Source organism: Haliotis rufescens, unplaced genomic scaffold (genome assembly GCF_023055435.1).
Source record: "Haliotis rufescens isolate VD_foot unplaced genomic scaffold, xgHalRufe1.0.p SCAF_5, whole genome shotgun sequence".
In the NCBI taxonomy this organism is placed as follows: Eukaryota; Metazoa; Mollusca; class Gastropoda; order Lepetellida; family Haliotidae; genus Haliotis; species Haliotis rufescens.
In genome coordinates this window covers 30,868,955-30,889,243 of record NW_025964223.1, presented here as the reverse complement: position 1 = coordinate 30,889,243, position 20,289 = coordinate 30,868,955, and the positions used below count along the sequence as shown (strand labels likewise).

Here is a 20,289-nt window from a genome sequence, read left to right as displayed (position 1 = left end):
TTTTAATTTTATTGGCCAGTGTAGTATCATCATTGAGGACTTATTTGTGAACAAAGTGCCTTTCTTTTTCTGGAAGCAGCTTCGATCTTTCGTCTTCTAAGTTACGCAATCTTTCCGCAACGCGGCGTCTACTGAATTCATCACCCGCCTGTTCAAGTTTTGTTTTCTTATAAGCTATATGCTTGTCTAGTTCATCCAGCTTGACTTTATTATTGTTGAGTGATTCCCACATTGTTTGCATTGCCTTGTCAAGGCCTCATAATTCTCTCATACTGTACTCCAAGGATGGTGCCTGTAATGTAGAATTATCATAGGTAGCCAAGATACTCAAGACCATCTGGAGCCTCCTTAGCGTGTTGTGGTACAGAGTTCAGTCCGCACAGTCTGAAGAACCTTAGTAGTCTTTGCAGAAAGTTTTGCTTGTGAGTTATCATGGTCTACAAGAACTAATTCATTACAAATAATGTTGATGCCGCCAGGGCGTCCAGCTATTGTAGACAACACTAGGGGTTTCCTATTATGAGAATTCATAAGATCAATATCTGGAGAGCCATGCAGTCGCAATATTCCTTACTATCCATTGATAACTTGGAATAGTCACGACCAAGAAGAGTAACATATTTTTTGTCTTCTTTTACGACTTCGTAAATGGTAATTTATTATTGTAGTTTGTGCAGGGACAAAAAGTTTATGCTAGTCATATCGACAGGTATCATTACCTATGTAGTCATACGCGTACTTCTGCATCCAGTCTATTATACCCTGTTATTTTCTCACCATAGTTACACTCTTCACTAGCAAGTACATGCTTATGTCTTACATTTACCTACCGTCACTTCTTATATTTTATTTCATGTCACATCATGCTTTTCTGTTATGTATAAGGTTACTAGCTTCATATCCCACAATGCATCAATTTTTCAGCCATGCATGCTCAGAAAGGTTCCGGTGACGTCATGCCTCGAGGCTATTTAACCCCAAAGATTTCGCTTTGTCTTTCTTGTCAATTCTATTGTCATGGCGTAATGCTCTCAAAATCTCTCACGAATCCACCTCTGAATACGCCATCCAGTATCATTCTTCACCGGGAAAACTTCCCATTGTGTTGACAATGTCGGATCCACAGAGGAAACGTGTTGCACACACAAGGAAATCTGGGCGGACCAAAAGCGTTAATCTACCTTCCACAACATCCGATGTAAACAACCAAGATGGCGGACCACCCCCTCGTACATCTCACCAGTCTCACGCCACCAACCCACCGTACCTGACAGCTACAGACCTCAGAAACAGACTGGAACAACTGGGGATGAAAGTTCCAGCTGCGTGGTCTAGAAAATTCTTGCTACAACTGTACAAGGAAAACGTAGCAAGTGGCCGGCTGATAGACGACCCCAGTGACAACAACAGGCCAACTAGGAACGACAGTCCGCAGACACAATCAGCAATCAAGACTCCAGACGACTTAGCCAGACAATGCACGACAGGAGAACATTCAACACTCCAACTACACTTGTCAGTGTTAACGACAATCTGCATTCCATCTCTGACCTGAGCAGCAACCAGACGGAAGTTCCGGTATCCAACATGGCGGATAGAAACCTGAGAAACGAGGTCAGAGAGTTGAAGGAACTTATCTGTGCCATGCGTCAAGAGAATGTAAACAGAGCCCCACACCAGGTGTGTCAAGCGGTGCCTTCAGACAGCCTGCCCCCGATAGACACAGTACCAGAAGCGATCAAGGACAAGATCAAAGCCGGTAAATATGTGAATTTAGCTCTCCTATTACAAGATATAGACTACGGCAAAAAGGGATTAAGTCAAGATAGCCCAAATGGCAACTTATCAAGAACCCTGTTGTTACCAGATTTCATTGTGGCTTTTACCACATTCAAGAACATCTATTGTGAAAACAACGATGAACTCAGGCGCCAGTTGGACGCTCACGAAAGGACAGTCATAAATCTGGCTCAACAATTCCCAGGAAAGAGCAACCACTACGATTACCATAAACTGTTTGCTTCTCGCGTGGTCAACCCATCAGGTGGGATATGCCTGATCAAAGAATTCTCACTAGGTGCTCTACAAGAACCTCCAAGTCGTGCCATATTTGCCATAGTGTGACACCTGATAGTGACCATTGCCATGAGTTCAAACCATGGAGGTACAACACACCAGTCTCTGAGAGACCGCAAGGATATAGACAAGACAAGGCTGATATCAGGGGACATCCCAAGGTCAGGTTCAACGGCAAAGAAATGTTCAACAGTTTCAACGACCAAGGTTGCACCAGAAAAAACTGTCTGTTTGAGCATGTCTGCCTAACATGCAAGGAGCCAAGCCATGGAAAAAACAACTGTGGCGACAAGAGAAAGAAGGTTTGACTGGATACCACCTCTAACGAATCCGCCATACCCATGGAAACAGTGCCCACATCATCTCCACTCACTCCTATCAACCACACCCGGTTACAACTCGAACTGGCTCTTCATCCGGATATCCAGTTCACCAACTATTTGATCAATGGTCTAAGATACGGTTTCAACCCTTTAATTCATCCACTACCCACAACTTCCAACAACAATTACAGTGCTAGGAAAGACCAGGCTGCAGTGTCACTTCTCGTCAAATCGGAAGTTACAAAGGATTATGTTGCAGGTCCATTTTCGACAGTGCCATATGTTGAATACAGGGTGAGTCCCCTTGGGTTGGCCATTGGTAAATACAGCCAGAAGAAGAGACTTATTCTAGACCTATCAGCCCCCCCACGACAAACCAGAAATACTAAGCATCAATGAACTCATCGACAAGGATCAGTGTTCTCTTTCTTATGTGACAATTGACCACGCTATCGCTATCATCTCTAATCAAGTGCATGGAGCCAAACTGTGTAAACTTGACATTTCGGACGCTTTCAAACAGGTCCCGATAGCAAATGCATTTATACCTTTCTTTGGATTCAAGTGGCAACAGCAGTACTACTTTTACAAACGGCTGGCCTTCGGATGTCATTCAAGCCCAAAATTGTTTGACACTCTGTCAGAAGCTTTATGCTGGATACTGCATCATAACTATGGCATTCAACACATTCTCCATCTCCTGGATGATTTCCTTACTATAGACTCCCCTGAGGCCGATGCCCAACAAACCATGACGAACCTGCGTAAACTGTTCCAAGAGATGGGCATCCCTATAGCCGAGCACAAGACAATGGGACCTGCCACAATCTTGGAATACCTGGGCATTAATCTGGATACCGACACCATGACAGCAAGCCTACCAAGACAAGCTGGACAGGATATCAGCCTTACTTCACGTGTTTTCCCAGAAGAAAAAATGTTCAAAGAGGGAACTCTTATCTTTGTTGGGACACTTAAGCTATGCCTGTAAGGTCATCATTCCCGGCAGATCCTTCATTTCTCACCTGTTGGATATAGCCAAATCAGTGAAGAAACTGCATCACCAGATACACGTCTACGGCGTGCCAACAAGATCTCCACATGTGGCATATCTTTCTCCAACAGTGGAATGACGTGTCCCTATTCCACGATGCTTACGCTACCTCCAATCAAGACATGGACTTGTATACAGATGCATCTACTTCGTTCGGATTCGGCGGATACTTTAAAGGAGCGTGGTTCTCAGAGAAGTGGCCAGACAACCTACTCACAGAATTAAATATCGAACATTCCCTCGCCTTCCTTGAACTGTATCCCATCATGATAGTATCCGTACTTTGGGGACGTAGTTGGACTCGGTTAAGAGTGTTATTTCACTGCGACAACCAAGCCACTGTACATATCATTCGCAAAGGGAGATCTAAATGCCGAAAAGTCATGTCTCTTATCCGTACCCTAACATGGACGGCAGCTAAAGGCAATTTCATAGTATTAGCTAAGCACATCCCTGGGGTTCACAATACTTTAGCTTATGCTCTTTCTCGTTCACAGCTGGACCTGTTCCGCTCCCTAGCCCCAGCATCACAGAACGAACCCATACAGTGCCCTTCAGGCTCATACATCATGTGGAATTGACAAGGCACCTGGACACATTATGGTCAGCAGCCCTTGCCCCGCGTACAAAGGATACCTATGCTACCGGTGTTCAGTGCTACATCAACTTCATGATTAGTGTGAATTTGCTCTCTAGGACACGTCCAGGACTCCCACCGCTACACGAAAGCTGCGTTCAGTTTTTCCTCGCCCACTGCTTAGGCAGGCTCAAGTTATCCTATACTACTGTTAAAACTTACCTGGTGGGCATCAGATATACTTACCTACAAGCAGGAATACCAACACTCTTCGACTCTGCCGACTCGGGCGCCAACGCATGTGGATACAAGAAACTACAAGCCCCACCAAAAAGCAAGAGACTACCCATCACTTACAATATTCTGTGTCAAATTATCACTCTGCTGAAGATAGCGTTCTGGGTCCTTTTAATGACTTTATCATGATTACTATGTGTACCGTTGCCTTCTTCGGCTTCCTCAGGTGTAGCGAGTTCACCAGTTCAGACAGTTTTGATGCAGATGTCAATTTATGTGTCCAAGATGTCATCTGCGATTATAACAGAAACAGATTAAAACTGACCCTTTCCGACAAAGAGAGGCCATTTCCCTGTTTGCCACAAACAAGCCAGCTTGTCCGGTTCGAAGCCTCTCACAACTGATCCTCATAAGACGCAAGTGTGGGGCTCAGGCCCACGATCCCCTCTTCGTGGACAGCTTTTTCCATGCTATTACGAGGACTATATTTCTGAGATGGCTCAACATTATCATGTGTCGGATAGGCTTGAGCTCCAAATCTTATTCAGGACATTCATTCAGGATTGGCGCAGCTACCACAGCTGCACAAGTAAGAATGGAGGACCATCTCATCAAAATCCTGGGGAGGTGGAGTTCAGACTGCTTCACCAGGTACATTCGAACCCCCGAAGATACCTTGAGACAAGCACAGATCTCATTGTGTAACGTATAATGTTTTACCAACAGAGTGCAATCTGCATAGTAACTTACCCCATCTTATGTGACGTTCAGTCTCGTGACTCCAGTGCAGTGTGACTTGTGCTATTTATGTTGCAATCTGTGACTCTGTGGTGTGCAACTGTTTTTTATTGTATCTCGTATAATGTACATAAACTGTACTCTTGCGTGATAGTGGTGCTGGGGGAACTACAGACTCAGATAGTAGCCATGCCGTGCACGTGACTACTGCCATATACTGTGCCGTGTCCAACTGTGCATGCTGACTTTGACACTTGGTCTTTACTGTGATTCGATGCTAATATGGAACTCTTAACATAGAGCCAGTGACTGTGGTTACCATGTACTCAGTGTGAGGACTCCTGTCCTGGTTCACATGTACTGCCCTATTTATGTCAAAGGATGCTATACCATTGTCGTTTATTACCCAACTGCTTTTAGTTCAAGTATACTTAGGTGTAACATGCATCACTGCAAATCGAACGTTGGTAACTTTCACATATTTATGTTTTTCTCCTTACATCTTACATATATATCCCTACTATTCATTGGGGGCTCTCGGTTGCTAACCTCCTTTTGGGCCTTCAGCTCATTCAGTGCTTTTAATCGCCAGTACGAAAGAACAGAGTGAGCTGACTAGCCCCCAATTCATACGGCAGGACACTATCTACATGGGCTTCCTGATCTTACGACCAGGAACCGTCCATAGGGATGTCCGGGTCCACGACCCAAGGGCAACTAATCCCACCATTAGGTCCTCGCCGTCCTAACCGCGGGTCCACAACCTACAGGTTATTTCCCTTGCCCTCTAACCGCGGGTCCACGACCTACAGGTTATCCTTCATATCTAACATACCCAGGGTTGGCGACCCTCCGGCAACCGAAGTAGCCCCCTCAATTCTCCAAAATAATGTTGTAAATAAACGTATTTTTACCTACATCATGTTTTGTTGTTTCTGCACAAATAGTCATTAACAGCAGATTGCAATAGTTCCTCATTAAGATTCATAAAGCTGGTTTCATCAGTACCCCTTCGACTGCAGAAGTATCAGTTAAGTTTTGTATTAAACATAAGGAAACATAATTTCAATATAAACAATGTCTTCGCAATATGGGCGTAAGTTAAATCCACAATGTAGAGTTTGGGATCCATATTGAATCAAAGCAATTCGCCAGTCTGTAACTATAACAAATAACACAAGTACCATTGATCAGAATCCGACACTTCTGGTTCACTTTCCTAATCTCGGCGCTCTTGATGTGTTAGTTCCAGGAACTGTATCAAGGTGTTTGTAATAAAAATTCAATGAGACTGCGTGTAGGTTATGCTGGTGTTAAAGATAAGACTGATGCTGATGCATCAGGTAACCAATTCTGTATTCCACTTGACTTTGAATTACAGTGTTCCCTCTTCAATATAGTGCTAACTCGGTTATAGCGCGAGCAGTAAAGCATGGCTTCCAAAGTTTACTAAGATAAACTCAAGTTTTCCAATGACACGATGTTTTCCCCCATCTCAGAAAACATTATCAGCTGATCAGTGCGATCACGTAACACCGGAAATACCAGTCAACAAATCCAAACTGAAGTACGCAATTTAATTCTATTATTATTATATCTGGTTATAGACAAATTTTTCATTGTTTATTTGGACTATCGTCACGATATGGCTGAAATAATGCCGATGTGACGTTAAATATTAACTCAATCACTCACTCACTTATTGTCCCCTGCCGCGCGAATGCGCGAAGCGGGGGATGTAGTATTCACGACCGTCCGTACGTCCGTCCGTCCGTCCGTACGTCCCACCTGTTTGTTGCCGCGATATCTCAAGAACTAAACACTGGATTGTCTTCATATTTGGAACTATGGTGTATATACAGACTCCGCAGACACCAGTCGGTTTTGGTGACCTTGACCCCATTTTCAAGGTCACAGCAGGCAAATCTGCTTTTGGAGTTTGAAAACAGTGTTGCTGCGATATCTCAAGAACTAAACACTGGATTGTCTTCATATTTGGAACTATGGTGTATATACATACACTGCAGAGACCAGTCGGTTTTGGTGACCTTGACCCCATTTTCAAGGTCACAGCAGGCAAATCTGCTTTTGGAGTTGGAAAACGGTGTTGCCGCGATATCTCAAGAACTAATCGCAGGATTGTCTTCATATTTGGAACTATGGTGTATATACAGACACCGCAGACACCAGTTGGTTTTGGTGACCTTGATCCCCTTTTCAAGGTCACAGCAAGCAAATCTGCTTTTGGAGTTGGAAAATAGTGTTGCCGCGATATCTCAAGAACTAATCGCTGGATTGTCTTCATATTTGGTACTATGGTGTATATACAGGCGGGGGACATTTCGTCACTTTGTGACAAATACTTGTTTGGACTAATGTTTGCAATATATTTTATTAATTATATTCAAAATTTCATTCAATAATTTTGATAATGTTTAAAATAATTTTGGTGAAATCATATGCAAAGTGATTGGTAGATCGCACAACTCACCGTTATTTACAGCAACCACGGACAGATTACTGCCAGGGACGCCTTGAAACAAACTTTACTTGCAAGAGAATGGATACACCTCTCATAAATGCTGTTCTATGACTCGCTAAAAGTCATAGTTGAGGCAGTTTGCCAATTAAATGTCAACATAATGTTTTCTCAATCGAAATACATATAGCGTGGGAAGTACGGTGGGTGAGTGAGTGAGTCATGTTTTACGCCGCTTTTAGCAATATTCCAGCAATATCACGGTGGGGGACACCACAAATGGGCTTCACACATTGTATCCATGTCGGGAATCGAATCCGGGTCTTCACCGTGACGAAGCTAACGCTTTAACCACTAGACTACCCGACCGCCCCCTACGGTGAGTAGTCAAATTGTTCCATACGTAAAAAAAATAATATCCCGCATACCACCTGTACCAAAGTGCTACGCTTATGATTCTTATAATTTTAAGTATATGAATAGTGGAAGCTCCAACTAAAATAACACGATATTGGAATATATTATTCCGGATAAAATAATAATTTCAGATACAATTTCTTCCGACCAGTGATGTTTTATATCAAATTTCAATCTTATATTGACCAAGTTTGTTATACCTGTTTATTTACCTGAATTCACTGAAGGGATACGATGTTGCTTTTTGAAAGTGCATATTAATACTCGATAGATACTTTTTTACACTATGAATCCTAAACAACTTCTATTCTAATCTTTTTTTAAACTCTGAAATGTGCAACGTAGATCGTGTTAGGTAGGCAGAGCATGTATACTGTTTTGTTGGTCATCTACCACCTACGACTCAACCTTCGTTTAACCGCTGATCATCAATAACGCTCATCAATTAACTGGACCCCAAAGGTAGCGTTGTAGCGAGGGATCACTGTACCAGATAGTCACATGCCCTTCTATCAAGCATCCCTAGGCAAAAGGTTAGAATATGAACGCACTTTTAATGACTACCACAGAGTAATCAAAGCCGGTGATAAACTAGCTATTCCATTGACAATATCTCACTGGAGTATGATATGATAACTGATCCTGAATTAGCCAGACAAATTTGTAACCAGAATAGCCGTTTACCCATTTTGTAATACATCACATTCTTCGGCACCGATTGATTTCAAGGGACAAAAGTGACACAATGTGGAATATCAATCTAAATGTGCAAGGGTTGTGATGTTGTTCGAGGACCCTTCTGAACAATTTTCCAGAGATACCGAGGTGTTCTACAACCCCAAGATTACAAAAGTAGAATTGACTATCGAGGGCATGCCTAATCAACTGTATAGTCAAGGCATGCGAGCATATCAACAGTGGGATGAGATTGAAACACATCCTTCTATAAGATGAAGCCCAGAAGTTAATGCTGTTGCAAAAGATCTGGCTCTTGGGGATGTACCACAAAGTATGCGCTGTGGCTCGACATGCGAACAACAGACGATGACCAACTTCACGGTAGTTGGCGGAGAATAGAGAATGCCAGTGAAGTTGTTACTATACAGACAATGTGATGGTCGAAACGGCTGGTAAATTAAACATATATTTGGACGTGATTATGAATGCGCAACTTAATACACAAAATGGAAGATTTGTGTAAGCGGTCTATTAATAATCTTTTACCTAAAGAACCGCACTGCGCTATCATCTGCGGGCAAACGGGTTGCAGAAAAACAGCTTTTATTCTAGATATTTATCAAAGTCATTATCACAATTTCTTCGACATATTATTATTCTGTGCCCGACTATAAATGAAGGATCCCAAGGTGCACAAAGTTGATCCGGGCGATCGTTTACTGTTTACAATTATGGCATGAAAAATACAAAGGAGAATCAATACTTTTCATAATAGACGACTGCAGTTCTAGTAAAGAACTTTACAAAAAGAAAGATATGCCTTCATATTTAGCATTCTCCAGATGGCATATGGAGCATAGTGCTTGTGTACTTACTCAAACATAAACTATGTCCTCAAAGATCTCAGAGAACAGACAAGATGGGTTGCCCTGTTTCATTGCATGGACCAAGATTCATTTGAGGAATGTCTACGCAAAAATGATGTTATTTCTACCAAGCTCGAGCGATATAAAGTCAGAAAACTGCTTAGCACATTTTAGCAACTGCTTTGCAAAATTTAGCAACTGCTTAGCAAATTTTAGCAAATGCTAAGTAAAATTTAGCAAATGCTTCACAAATTTTAGGAACTGCCTAGCAAATTTTAGCAAAATATAGCAAAATGCGGTAAATTGAACACTAAAGTACTGTCGGAAATGCTAGAAAACTGCTTTTTGCCTGTTAAAAAGGAATATAATTTTTCACAGACTGTTGTTATTGAAATATCGAATAACTACCGATCGCCCTACCTGTGGTTTGAAGTATTTCAGTCACAAGGAGTCCAATCGACAAGAGACAAATTCGAACGAAAAGATGAAGTTCACATTTATTCTAAGTCCAATGATGGCAGTCTGAAACGGACTATAGAAATATGCGCACGTGAATCCATTACAATGATAATTATGTAGTCTTCACAAAACATCTACTCCACACACAAAAATCATTTTGAGAAAATTCTATATGTGCATCTTCTAGAATAACAAAATGCTGCTGCGTTTTTTTGGTTAACATTGCTCCCATGATGCATGTTACATTACACTTGCATAGCCATAACCAAGGTACACGATATGGAATCTGTACTTGGAAATGCATACAAGTTCTTTACACTTTAGAGAGATAGAGAGAAACCATTTAATAATTTATATATAGGGTGAATTACCGAACTGCCCAAGCTATGGTGTTTTCAATTCATACCATCAAGTCTAAGGTATGATAAGAAAACAAAACAGGTATAGGGGTGGTCTCAAAAACAAAACTGGGGCATAAAAGGATTTAGACAGCTTTGATGAGCAGAAGGTAACCTGACTTGTAGTAGAATTTGGGAGGAATTAAAGATACAATTAATGTTTCCCGGAATACACTATTGCTCTCCAAGAGATTGGATTACGATATACTGCGCGTGGCGATGACCGAACACTTTTCAGGGGAAAATATTCCATCCTATCTATGAGGTCACATTATCTCTAAACCATTCATAACTATCACAGTCAGGGCGTTCAGATAATTTACCTTGGTGAATCATTCCACTGACTACATGTGGCTATTGGCAAATGGACAAAAAGCACCCATGGTACCATCAGGTACAGGTAATCGTGTCATTGTTTTGCACACTGCAACCCATGATATGGGGCTTATTGATGGATGTTTTCGAGGCGAAAAAGAAAACTGGTGATTTTCATAAGGACATTATAGGAGGTGATGTGTTCATAGACTGGTTGGAACTTCAGCTATTACCCATTTTAAACAACGTCAGTGTGATTGTCATGGATAACGCCAGTTAATATAACGTCTGGAATCAGATACTGTCGCCCAAACCATGAGTAGTCTGAAGGCGACCATACAGGAATATATGACATTGGTAGACTTCAGACCATTTGAAACGAAAGTTCAACTCATGGAGAAAATTTGGCTGAATAAGAAACAAGTAAAGTACAAGACATATGTGCTGGCGGCACAACACGGTTTTGTCTTACATACGGCAGTCAGACATTGTGAGCTCAACCCTGTTGTGTCTATCTTGGCTAAATGTACAGGGTTCGTGGCAAGACATAACACATCATTCAAAAGTACAGATTCATATACGTCATCTGTGGAGATAAATGCTACCCCAAGAAACCATCTGTAGAACAACAAATACTTCTGGATTCCAAAACCGCAACCTTCCAATACTCATCCTGTTTCATAGCTCTTAACTGGTCCATCATGTTCCCAAGAAAATATAATGCAGTACATATCCTGAATTGCTACCTCATCAACGCATGACAATTAAGTACAATAACAGCAATATTTTGAGACCACCCCCAACTCGGTGACATTTGCACCTGGGAGAATGCACGGGCCTGTGTGAGGTCATCACCTCTGGACAGGTGATAGGTAACTACCTCAGGTTATAGGCCATTTCATACATGCATGACAACACACGAATATTTTCTAAGTTTATGATCATTTTACCTGTAAAAGTACATTTTAAGGGTAATCACAGTGTCAGGACAGGCTAGATAAGGGCAATTCGCGTTATTTTGATATAAGCTCTTTTTATAGTCCTATGACTCGTATTTATTAAATGAAGCCAGAAAAGTAGTTTTCTAGCATTTCCGACAGTACTTAAAAACCATTTATGTAATAATGTGGTCTGTCCTCATTCTTTTGTAACAGTTTATTATTTTGGGCTGTATTGGATATTTCATATTTCATTATATTAGACTTAAATATCGGCTAGTGTATTAAATTCAAAAGATGGAATGCGACAAACTTCTCGAAAAACTGCTCCACGATTAGCAAGAACCAGTAGTAGATAAATCTACAAAACAACTTAGAGAAAGACTTGCAGCTTTGGTGGCTGATGGAAAATGATTCTGTAAGAGATCATTGTCATGTCACAGGAAATTACAGAGGAGCCGTGCATAACGAGTAACTTGAAACTTAATATGAATTCTCAAACAATACCAATACAAATTGAAATGCAGATGTGTTCCCCCATTTCTTGCCCTATAAAAATCCACCCAAATCGGATAGCATTCATTTTTTGTTATTGAATTGCTACCAGATGCCAAGATTGACAAGAAATCAGCAACACCATGCCCTTGGACGATTGCAGCCTGGACAAACCGCCCGCCAAGTAACGAATGCATTTCAAGTCCACGTAAGGACCATATACAGGCTCCAGCAGCAGTACCAGACCACCAACACTACAGATGAGCGACCACGTAGTGGAAGAGACCAAGGGTCATCACCCGACATCAGGATCATCAGATTGTGCGACAGCATCTTCAAGATCGCTTTGTTACTGCTGCGGAATCTGTGCGTCAATGATTGACGAGCAGACACCTCGACTGTCACAGGCCACACCTAGGATCCATTCTGACATCACGTCATCGACGGGACCGTCTTCAGTGGGCAACACAGCACCAGCATTGGCACCACCTGCAGTGGAGAAGAGTCCTCTTCTCAGACGAGAGTGTATCTCAACAGCAGATGGCAGAGAGAGAATCTGGCGCCGCCGCGGGGAACGTTATTCAGATGCTTGTGTTGTTGAGAGAGACTCATGGGGCGGTCCGAGCATCATGGTGTGGGGTGGAATTGGTCTTGCACAGAGGGTTGGCCCTGTGGTCTTTAAGAACATCGGTCCAGGGAGAGGCAATTGTGTCACAGCAGCTCGGTACATTGATCAAGTCTTGAGACAACACACCATACCTCATTTGGCACGTCGCTGCAACCACGAGTTTCAGCATGATAACGCCCGTGCCCACACTGTGAGAGCAACAAGAGACTTCCTCCGGCAGAATGGCATCAGAACCATGCAGTGGCCTGCCCTCAGTCCGGATTTAAATCCCATTGAGCACCTGTGGGACAAGATTCAAGACAGCTGAATGACATCAGACCAAGGTCTACAACTGCAGCTAAACTGCGTCAGGCATTTCTCAGAGTGTGGGCTCAAGTGCCTATTGGCTTTCATCAACCGCCTCATCCATTCCATGTATCGACGTTGCACGGCAGTCATCAATGCACATGGTGGACACACAAGATACTTACTTGTGATGCCATTTTCTCAGAGACTAGTGTTGTGTTTCACTTTAAGAACATTTGACACTTTAATTTCCAAGTTTCTTCTTCTTTACTGTCTCAAAGTATGTTTACAGTGTTTAGACAAGTAAGGTTTCTAATATATCTATCCATGGTGACGTTTCGTTTGCGGTTCAGTAGATATCAATCTTGTTGACTAAAACTATACATTATACGGACAAGGATGAGAAAGCAGGAACAAAACATAGTAATGGACTTAGATTTATAGGCTCTGTACAGTTTCTGTTATCTTCCCTGGACAATTTAGCTAATGCAAACAATCCCGATGGCTTTGCTATAACAAATGAATATACTGATCAGTTAACATGGCATTTGTTGCTAAGAAAAGGTGTATATCCTTACGAATATATGGATGATTGATCTAGATTAGATGAAACTAAATTACCACCCATTAAATCATTCAATAGTAACTTAACAGAATCTAAAATAACTGATGCCGATTATTAACACGCTCTGACGGTGTGGGATAAATTAGGTTGTAAGAATTTAGGCGATTATCATGATCTGTACTTAAAAACCGATGTACTGTTACTCGCTGATATATTCGAGATATTTAGAAAGACATGTTTAAAACTATAGGGCTTGGATCCGGCATGGTACTATTCCAGTCCCGGACTATCGTGGGATGCATTGTTGAAGAAGACCGGTGTAGAACTAAAATTACTCACCAATTACGATATGCATTTGTTTGTTGAGATAGGATTAAGAGGTGGTATATCGATGACGGCAAAAAGGTATTTTAAGGCCAATAATAAACTAGTTGTAGGATATGATTCAAGTAAAGCTCATGAATAACTCAGTATTTGGTAAAACTATGGAGAATCTAAGGAAGCGTGTTGATGTTAAATTGGTCAGATCTAATGGGGAAGAAAGACTTAGGAATCTTATAGCCAGTCCAGCTTTTAACAGAAGTAAGATATTTGATAATGACTTAGCAGCATTACATATGCGGAAGAAAAACATAAAATTCAACAGACCAGTGTTAGTTGGTATGAGTATTCTTGACTTGTCAAAACACTGAATGTATGACTTTTATTACAACAAACTTAAGAAGCAATATGGTGATAGATGTGAGGTGTTATGTACCGATACTGATTCTTTGTTAATGGAAATACAAATGGATGTGTATAAAGATATGGCAGAAAAAATAGATATGTACGACACAAGCGATTACCCAAAAGATAATCCATTGCACAGTGCGGTAAATAAAAAGGTATTAGTTAGGATGAAGGATGAATGTGCTGGAACTCCTATTGCAGAGTATGTTGGATTAAGATCTAAGATGTATTCTATAAAGAATTGGGAGATAAGAAAGGCTAAAGGTGTTAAGAAGTATGTGGTAAAAAAGCATATCAAACACGAAGAGTATATGAGGCATTACTCAATGGTAGAACATTCAAACACGACATGATCACTTTAAGAAGTGACAATCACAGGATATATGTTTAAGAATGAACAAGACATCATTATCCCCCTTATATACAAAAAGATGGATTGATAAGGATGGTGTAACTACCTATGCTTATGGTTACTTAAGAAGCTAAAAGAAAAGGCTCGCCTTCTTTCATAACCAATCGACTAATCCTATATATCATAAGAGACCAAACTGTATCAGTTGCAAGACGTTGGCCTCCTTCGAGTTCTCTGGGCTGGTATAAATATCTTACACTTACTCTATCAGGAAGGTTTTGTTCTTTGCCTCGCCGTGGTGCTGAAGATTCGGAAGTCACAGATTTCATTTTCACCGCATCAGATGGTTTCTTCCCGATTAATCTTGTTACTTCATTATTCAGCTGATATTAATTGATCTGATTTTATTTCAATCCCATACTGATATCCAAACAAACGTTCGGCTAATGTCCGGTTAAATCTTTCAACGATAGCTTGGATGCGGTGGGCCTCTTTTTCACCACCACGCCTGATTGCAACATTGTACTTTGTTAATAGTTTAGTTACTGATGCCATTAACTCGCCACCAGGATCTACTTGAAACAACTTAGGCCATTTTATTGGTCCACGTTTATAAATACGACCCAGTGTATTAGTAATCTTATGACTCTTTCGAGGTTAACGATTCAGCCTCCTTGGACTGACTACCTACATCTACTACAGTTAAAGCATATTTATATGTTTTGTGTCTTACCTTATCATGAGAAAAAAACAAGGGGTCAGCCTGATGAACTTCATTCGTTGTAAAAATATCAAACTTTTTCCTCGGTATATAACGCAGGGCTGGTTGGTATATTTGCCATATTACTTGGTTTATAACCAATCCTTGGCAACATCTTTAGATACCTTAGCCGCTGCAGCTAGTTTTTGTATTGCCCCTACACCTTTCCATTAATATCCTCGTGGGCTGTTGTAAATTTTATCCATTATTAATTAATATTGATCTTTCTTTAATACTAAAAATTGTATGCGTATGAGTAAAAATAATGTTTTCACAACAATTTAGCTTAGTCACATGACGATCATTGGATCGTATCGCATAATTTGCATAAAAAAATGACCCTCTGTAGAAGCATTGATAGGGCTCGGTCCTGGTCTTGGGTGGGTTGCAAGCAGAACCCCCATTGCCTATACTACTGGTCGCTAATGCTTAGGTTTGTTTGTTGATTAATGCCTCACTTCCTGCTATATGACAACGGCCTGTAAATAATCAAGTCTGGAACAGACTATCCAGTGATTGATATCATGAGCATGGATCTACACATTTGGAATACGATGACATGCATCAACCAAATCAGTGAGTCTGACCACCCTATCTCGTTAGTTGCATCTTCTAACAAGCATAGTGGCCTCTTTTGGCAAGCATGGGTTGCTGAAGACCTATTCTATACCCGGATAATTCTTATGTAACTAACGTCAATTTCGTATTTATGTATCGTTACTGTCACATTTTTTTTTTCATTTTTTAAAAACATTTTTTATTCAATTCTGTACATGATGTTACATAGTTTTACATTGAGTAAACATGACATGTAATATACTTATTAGGTGTAGGTTACATACCTATACAGCAGACAGCAAATTTTAGTTGGCTACAGGTGTACAACAATGTTAACAAATGGTGAAATGAGCAGGCTACATTTGCCATGCTTATTGGGGTCATCATTAACTACGTGTGAAGCTAAATCCTTACAGCACGTTTGTGGAAATTGTTCATGTTCAACATAGAGACATATAAACTAGACAATTCATTTGCCAAATTTTTCCATTTTCTGTCAAACTGTCTTACTGTATTATTTTTGTGCGCAATTGATTTCTCTATCCAAAATATATCGATTAAAGTCTTCAGAAAGTTTTCAGGTGACAATTTGGTTTTTTTTAATACTTGATAAATACATATATTTTTTGCATGCCAGAATGTTAGAGTTGTAACCAAGTAAAACAGAACATTTTGTAAATGTAAATTGTTTTGAACATTTTGCATTAAGAAAACATTCTACTTTGGCCAAAAACTCTTTAATATGGTTGCAGTCCCAATATACGTGAAGTAAGGATTCAGTATCAGTTGCACAAAGTGAGCATAGATCATCATCGAGAATTTTCCTTTTAAACAATTCTTTCTTTGTAAAGATGATGCAATGAATAAATATATATTGAAAATCAAGTAATTTTACATCTTTTGTATGTTTTCCGTATCTGATAAAAACATCCTTCCATGATATAGATAAGTCAAGAATGGTATCCCATTTTTCACAGACTGTTGGTAGATTTGCTGTAGTTAAAGTCTTATCATAAAAGTATCTGGAGCCTTTAGGCACTACCAAGTAAGTCCATCGAAGTCGTATTTCAATGCTGATTATATAACATAATGTGATTATTTCTAATAGCATCTCTCCTGGATTTTGGCATGTTCAATATAATGTTTATATAATTGTGCCTTTAATTTGGTATTTTCTTTTAAGTTCATTGAAGGGCATTATATCATCTCAATTTTTTTACAGAGATCTTTAATAGTGTAAATTCACTTTAAAAACCAATTTCTTATGATGAAATCAGTTTTTTTAAACTGATGGTTACACCAAAGAGGTTCTGATAGTACCTCTCCAGGGTTTGTGGAGTGAGTTCTGTGTCTTCTGTACAATGTTACCCAAGCAGCCAAAACATCTCTCCAGTAAGGGTTAGGAAAGTGTATACAGTTTTCAATATTGGCCCCAAGCAGGAATATGTTTTTTATTGGAAAGATGCTTGGGTTATCACAGTGTTTTGTTTTGAAGATGTTTTTTTGGAATTGACAGTTTTTGAGAAATTATAAAAGACCTTACCTCTATCATTCTAAGTCTGCCTTTGTCATACTTTCTAATTAATGTTGTTCGTTTTATTTTGTCCCTTTTATCATTCCTGATGAATCTGCTTAATATTTTGTTTCGTTCATCAATAAAGTCACTTGGAGGGTTTGGAAGAGAGGAAAATATATGTACTGAGGTTGACAGGGCCAAGGTTTTGACAATAGTAATTTTACCTATCAATGTTCCATTTCTTTTCCTCCAATTCCCTAAAATTTGATTAATAATTTCAATTCCTTTGAATGTGTCACACAGGGCCGTATATAGTAAACCCTAAATAAGCTCCACCCACAGACATTGATGCAGCCAAACACGACCAATTTGATGTTTATGCCCTGACACAAAGTGGGGCAGGGAATATAGAAACAGAGTTCATCTGTCCGGCCGCTTGTCCGCTTCTCAAAGGGCACAAATTTTCTTAAAAACTATTTAAGTTAGAGAAATGAAATTTTACACACTGATATTACTTATTATCATAATCTCATTGAGTTCGAGAATTGGTGTCTTAAATTTGTTAGGGCCCTTGCTCCATGCTTTTCAACTTTGTGCATGGTGTCTGCAATGGGGACAATTCTTCTCCAAAACAACCGACGTTACTTGAGTGAAAATGTGCATGCTTATCTACGAGATACTTGTCAAGGCTAAGATAAAAAATTGGTCCCGTAAATTATTTATTTCTGGAGTTACTTCCATTGCTACATGTTTATAGATTTTGATCATACACAGTTATGGCCCTTCAACCATGTTTATTATATTTTACAAAGTGCATAGTGTCTGCAATGGGGACATGTTTTCTCAGAAACTACTGATGTTACATGAATGAAAGTTTGCATGTTTATCTCCAAGATACTTGTCAAGACTGAGTTTTAAAATTGGTGCCATGAATTATTTTTTTCCAGTGAAGGGTCTTTTTGTGTTTATTAATTTCACATTTGATCATTATTTTCTGATGACATTAAGTGACCCTAGTTCCTATCTCTTCATAAGGCTTTAAAGGACTCTTTTTCTATAGTTTATATTCACTACAATATGAACAAGCAAAATTCTAATGTGGCTGATGGCAGGGGATAGGGATGACGCTGTTTTCTTGTTTACTTGCACTACCTAAAGTTGAACCATCATTTAATTGTTTCTTCATGATTCATGTGAACTACAGAGCTTTATGGCTAAATTTTTGTTTTTAGATGCCTACCATAATAATATACTTAAAATTTTCCAATCTCATAACCTTTTTTCATAGTTGCCATCTGTATTTGAACAATGATCTCTGGCATTATATTTAAACTTGTGAATGGTTTCAATAAGAGCACCCATTTGTTCATTTTCTAAACACTCATGGCAAATACAGTCTCCATTTAATGACAAAGTGAATAGTTTTTCCTTGACACCTATGCAGATTACCTCCTCTATAATAACTGTTGTTATACTTAGATAGCCTCATTACACTCAAACGTAATATTGGGAACCAATCATTCATTATTATGTCAGATGAGAAAGTTTCAACAAGGCAGATACTTTCTCACATGCTTTTGTTTTATCTCAGCATTTGCTTTGAGCCCATTTAAATCCAACAAATATAAGAATAAGGTGGTTGTCCTCAGTGTTGCCATTTCAGTACTGGATGATGTACAACAGACTGATAAAACATTCATGTGTGTTTTCAGATATACCGTCACTGTGCTGATCTGGACACATCTGGCCTTAAGGACCCTAGACTACATGAGGCAACAAAAATATCCTGCTTGTACAACCTTGGACGCCTTTATACAGAGGAAGAACGATATCAGGTACATCAAAAAATTTAGTGTCTGGTCCAACCACAGACAATCCCACAAACTGATCATGACTTAATAATAACAAGCACAAGATTATCTTGTGGATGACAAGCTTAACCCCTTCTTACACTCTGCAGGACCCTGAGCAAACATGCTTAAACCCTCTCTTCCACTCTGCAGGACCCTGAGCAGACATGCTTAAACCCTCTTTTCCACTCTGCAGGACCCTGAGCAGACATGCTTAAACCCTCTCTTCCACTCTGCAGGACCCCGAGCAGACATGCTTAAACCCTCTTCCACTCTGCAGGACCCCGAGCAGACATGCTTAAACCCTCTTCAGCTCTGCAGGACCCTGAGCAGACATGCTTAAACCCTCTCTTCCACTCTGCAGGACCTTGAGCGGACATGCTTAAGCCCTCTCTCCCACTCTGCAGGACCCTGAGCAGACATGCTCAAACCCTCTCTCCTACTCTGCAGGACCCTGGGCAGACTTGATTAAAATCTATATCCAACTCTGCACACCGATTGATTACCTGTGATCTATGAAGATTTCAGTATTACAAAGGGCACATCTTAAATATTTTCTTCAACCGAAACAATGATACGATTACTACTCCCTTTTGTCATCCATGTTTCATGATATAACACTACACCTGTGTATTTGTCATCATTCACTTGATGCTCATTCAATGAATTTATTACAGGCCTAATTATTGGTACCGCCACTCAGATTACCTGACAATGGTCCCCATTTGGCACTTCTTGTGTCTGGGGTAATTATTCAGTCTAAATCCAGGTCTGAAGTGAGGTGAAATGTATGTTACGTAATATACGAGGGGTGTTCATTAAATATTTCCCCTAAACCACTTAGGGTTATCATATTTGGTTGAAATTTCACATGTGTAATGATACATGTATCTATGGGTTATGTCTGAATTTGCAGCACTGAACTATTAATCTTACCACTTTTACAGGTGTTATGATCAAGTAGGGGGTGACAATGGAGCCAGTAGAATACCGAGC

The 20,289-nt window shown here is 40.1% G+C and overlaps 1 protein-coding gene across 4 annotated transcripts in view; it reads left to right on the top strand.

Annotated features, from left to right (window-relative positions):
• The window catches only part of LOC124118346 (protein O-mannosyl-transferase TMTC2-like), a 475,717-nt gene that overhangs the window by 180,458 nt on the left and 274,970 nt on the right, over positions 1–20,289 (top strand). For 3 of the 4 annotated variants that reach the window (XM_048383557.1, XM_046480439.2, XM_046480438.2), the window contains one exon: positions 19,156–19,278. In XM_048383557.1, coding sequence (XP_048239514.1) covers positions 19,156–19,278 — 123 coding nt within the window. Of the gene's footprint in view, positions 1–3,950; positions 5,886–19,155; positions 19,279–20,289 lie in introns of those variants that run through there. The other variant, XM_048383558.1, reaches the window with a different exon arrangement.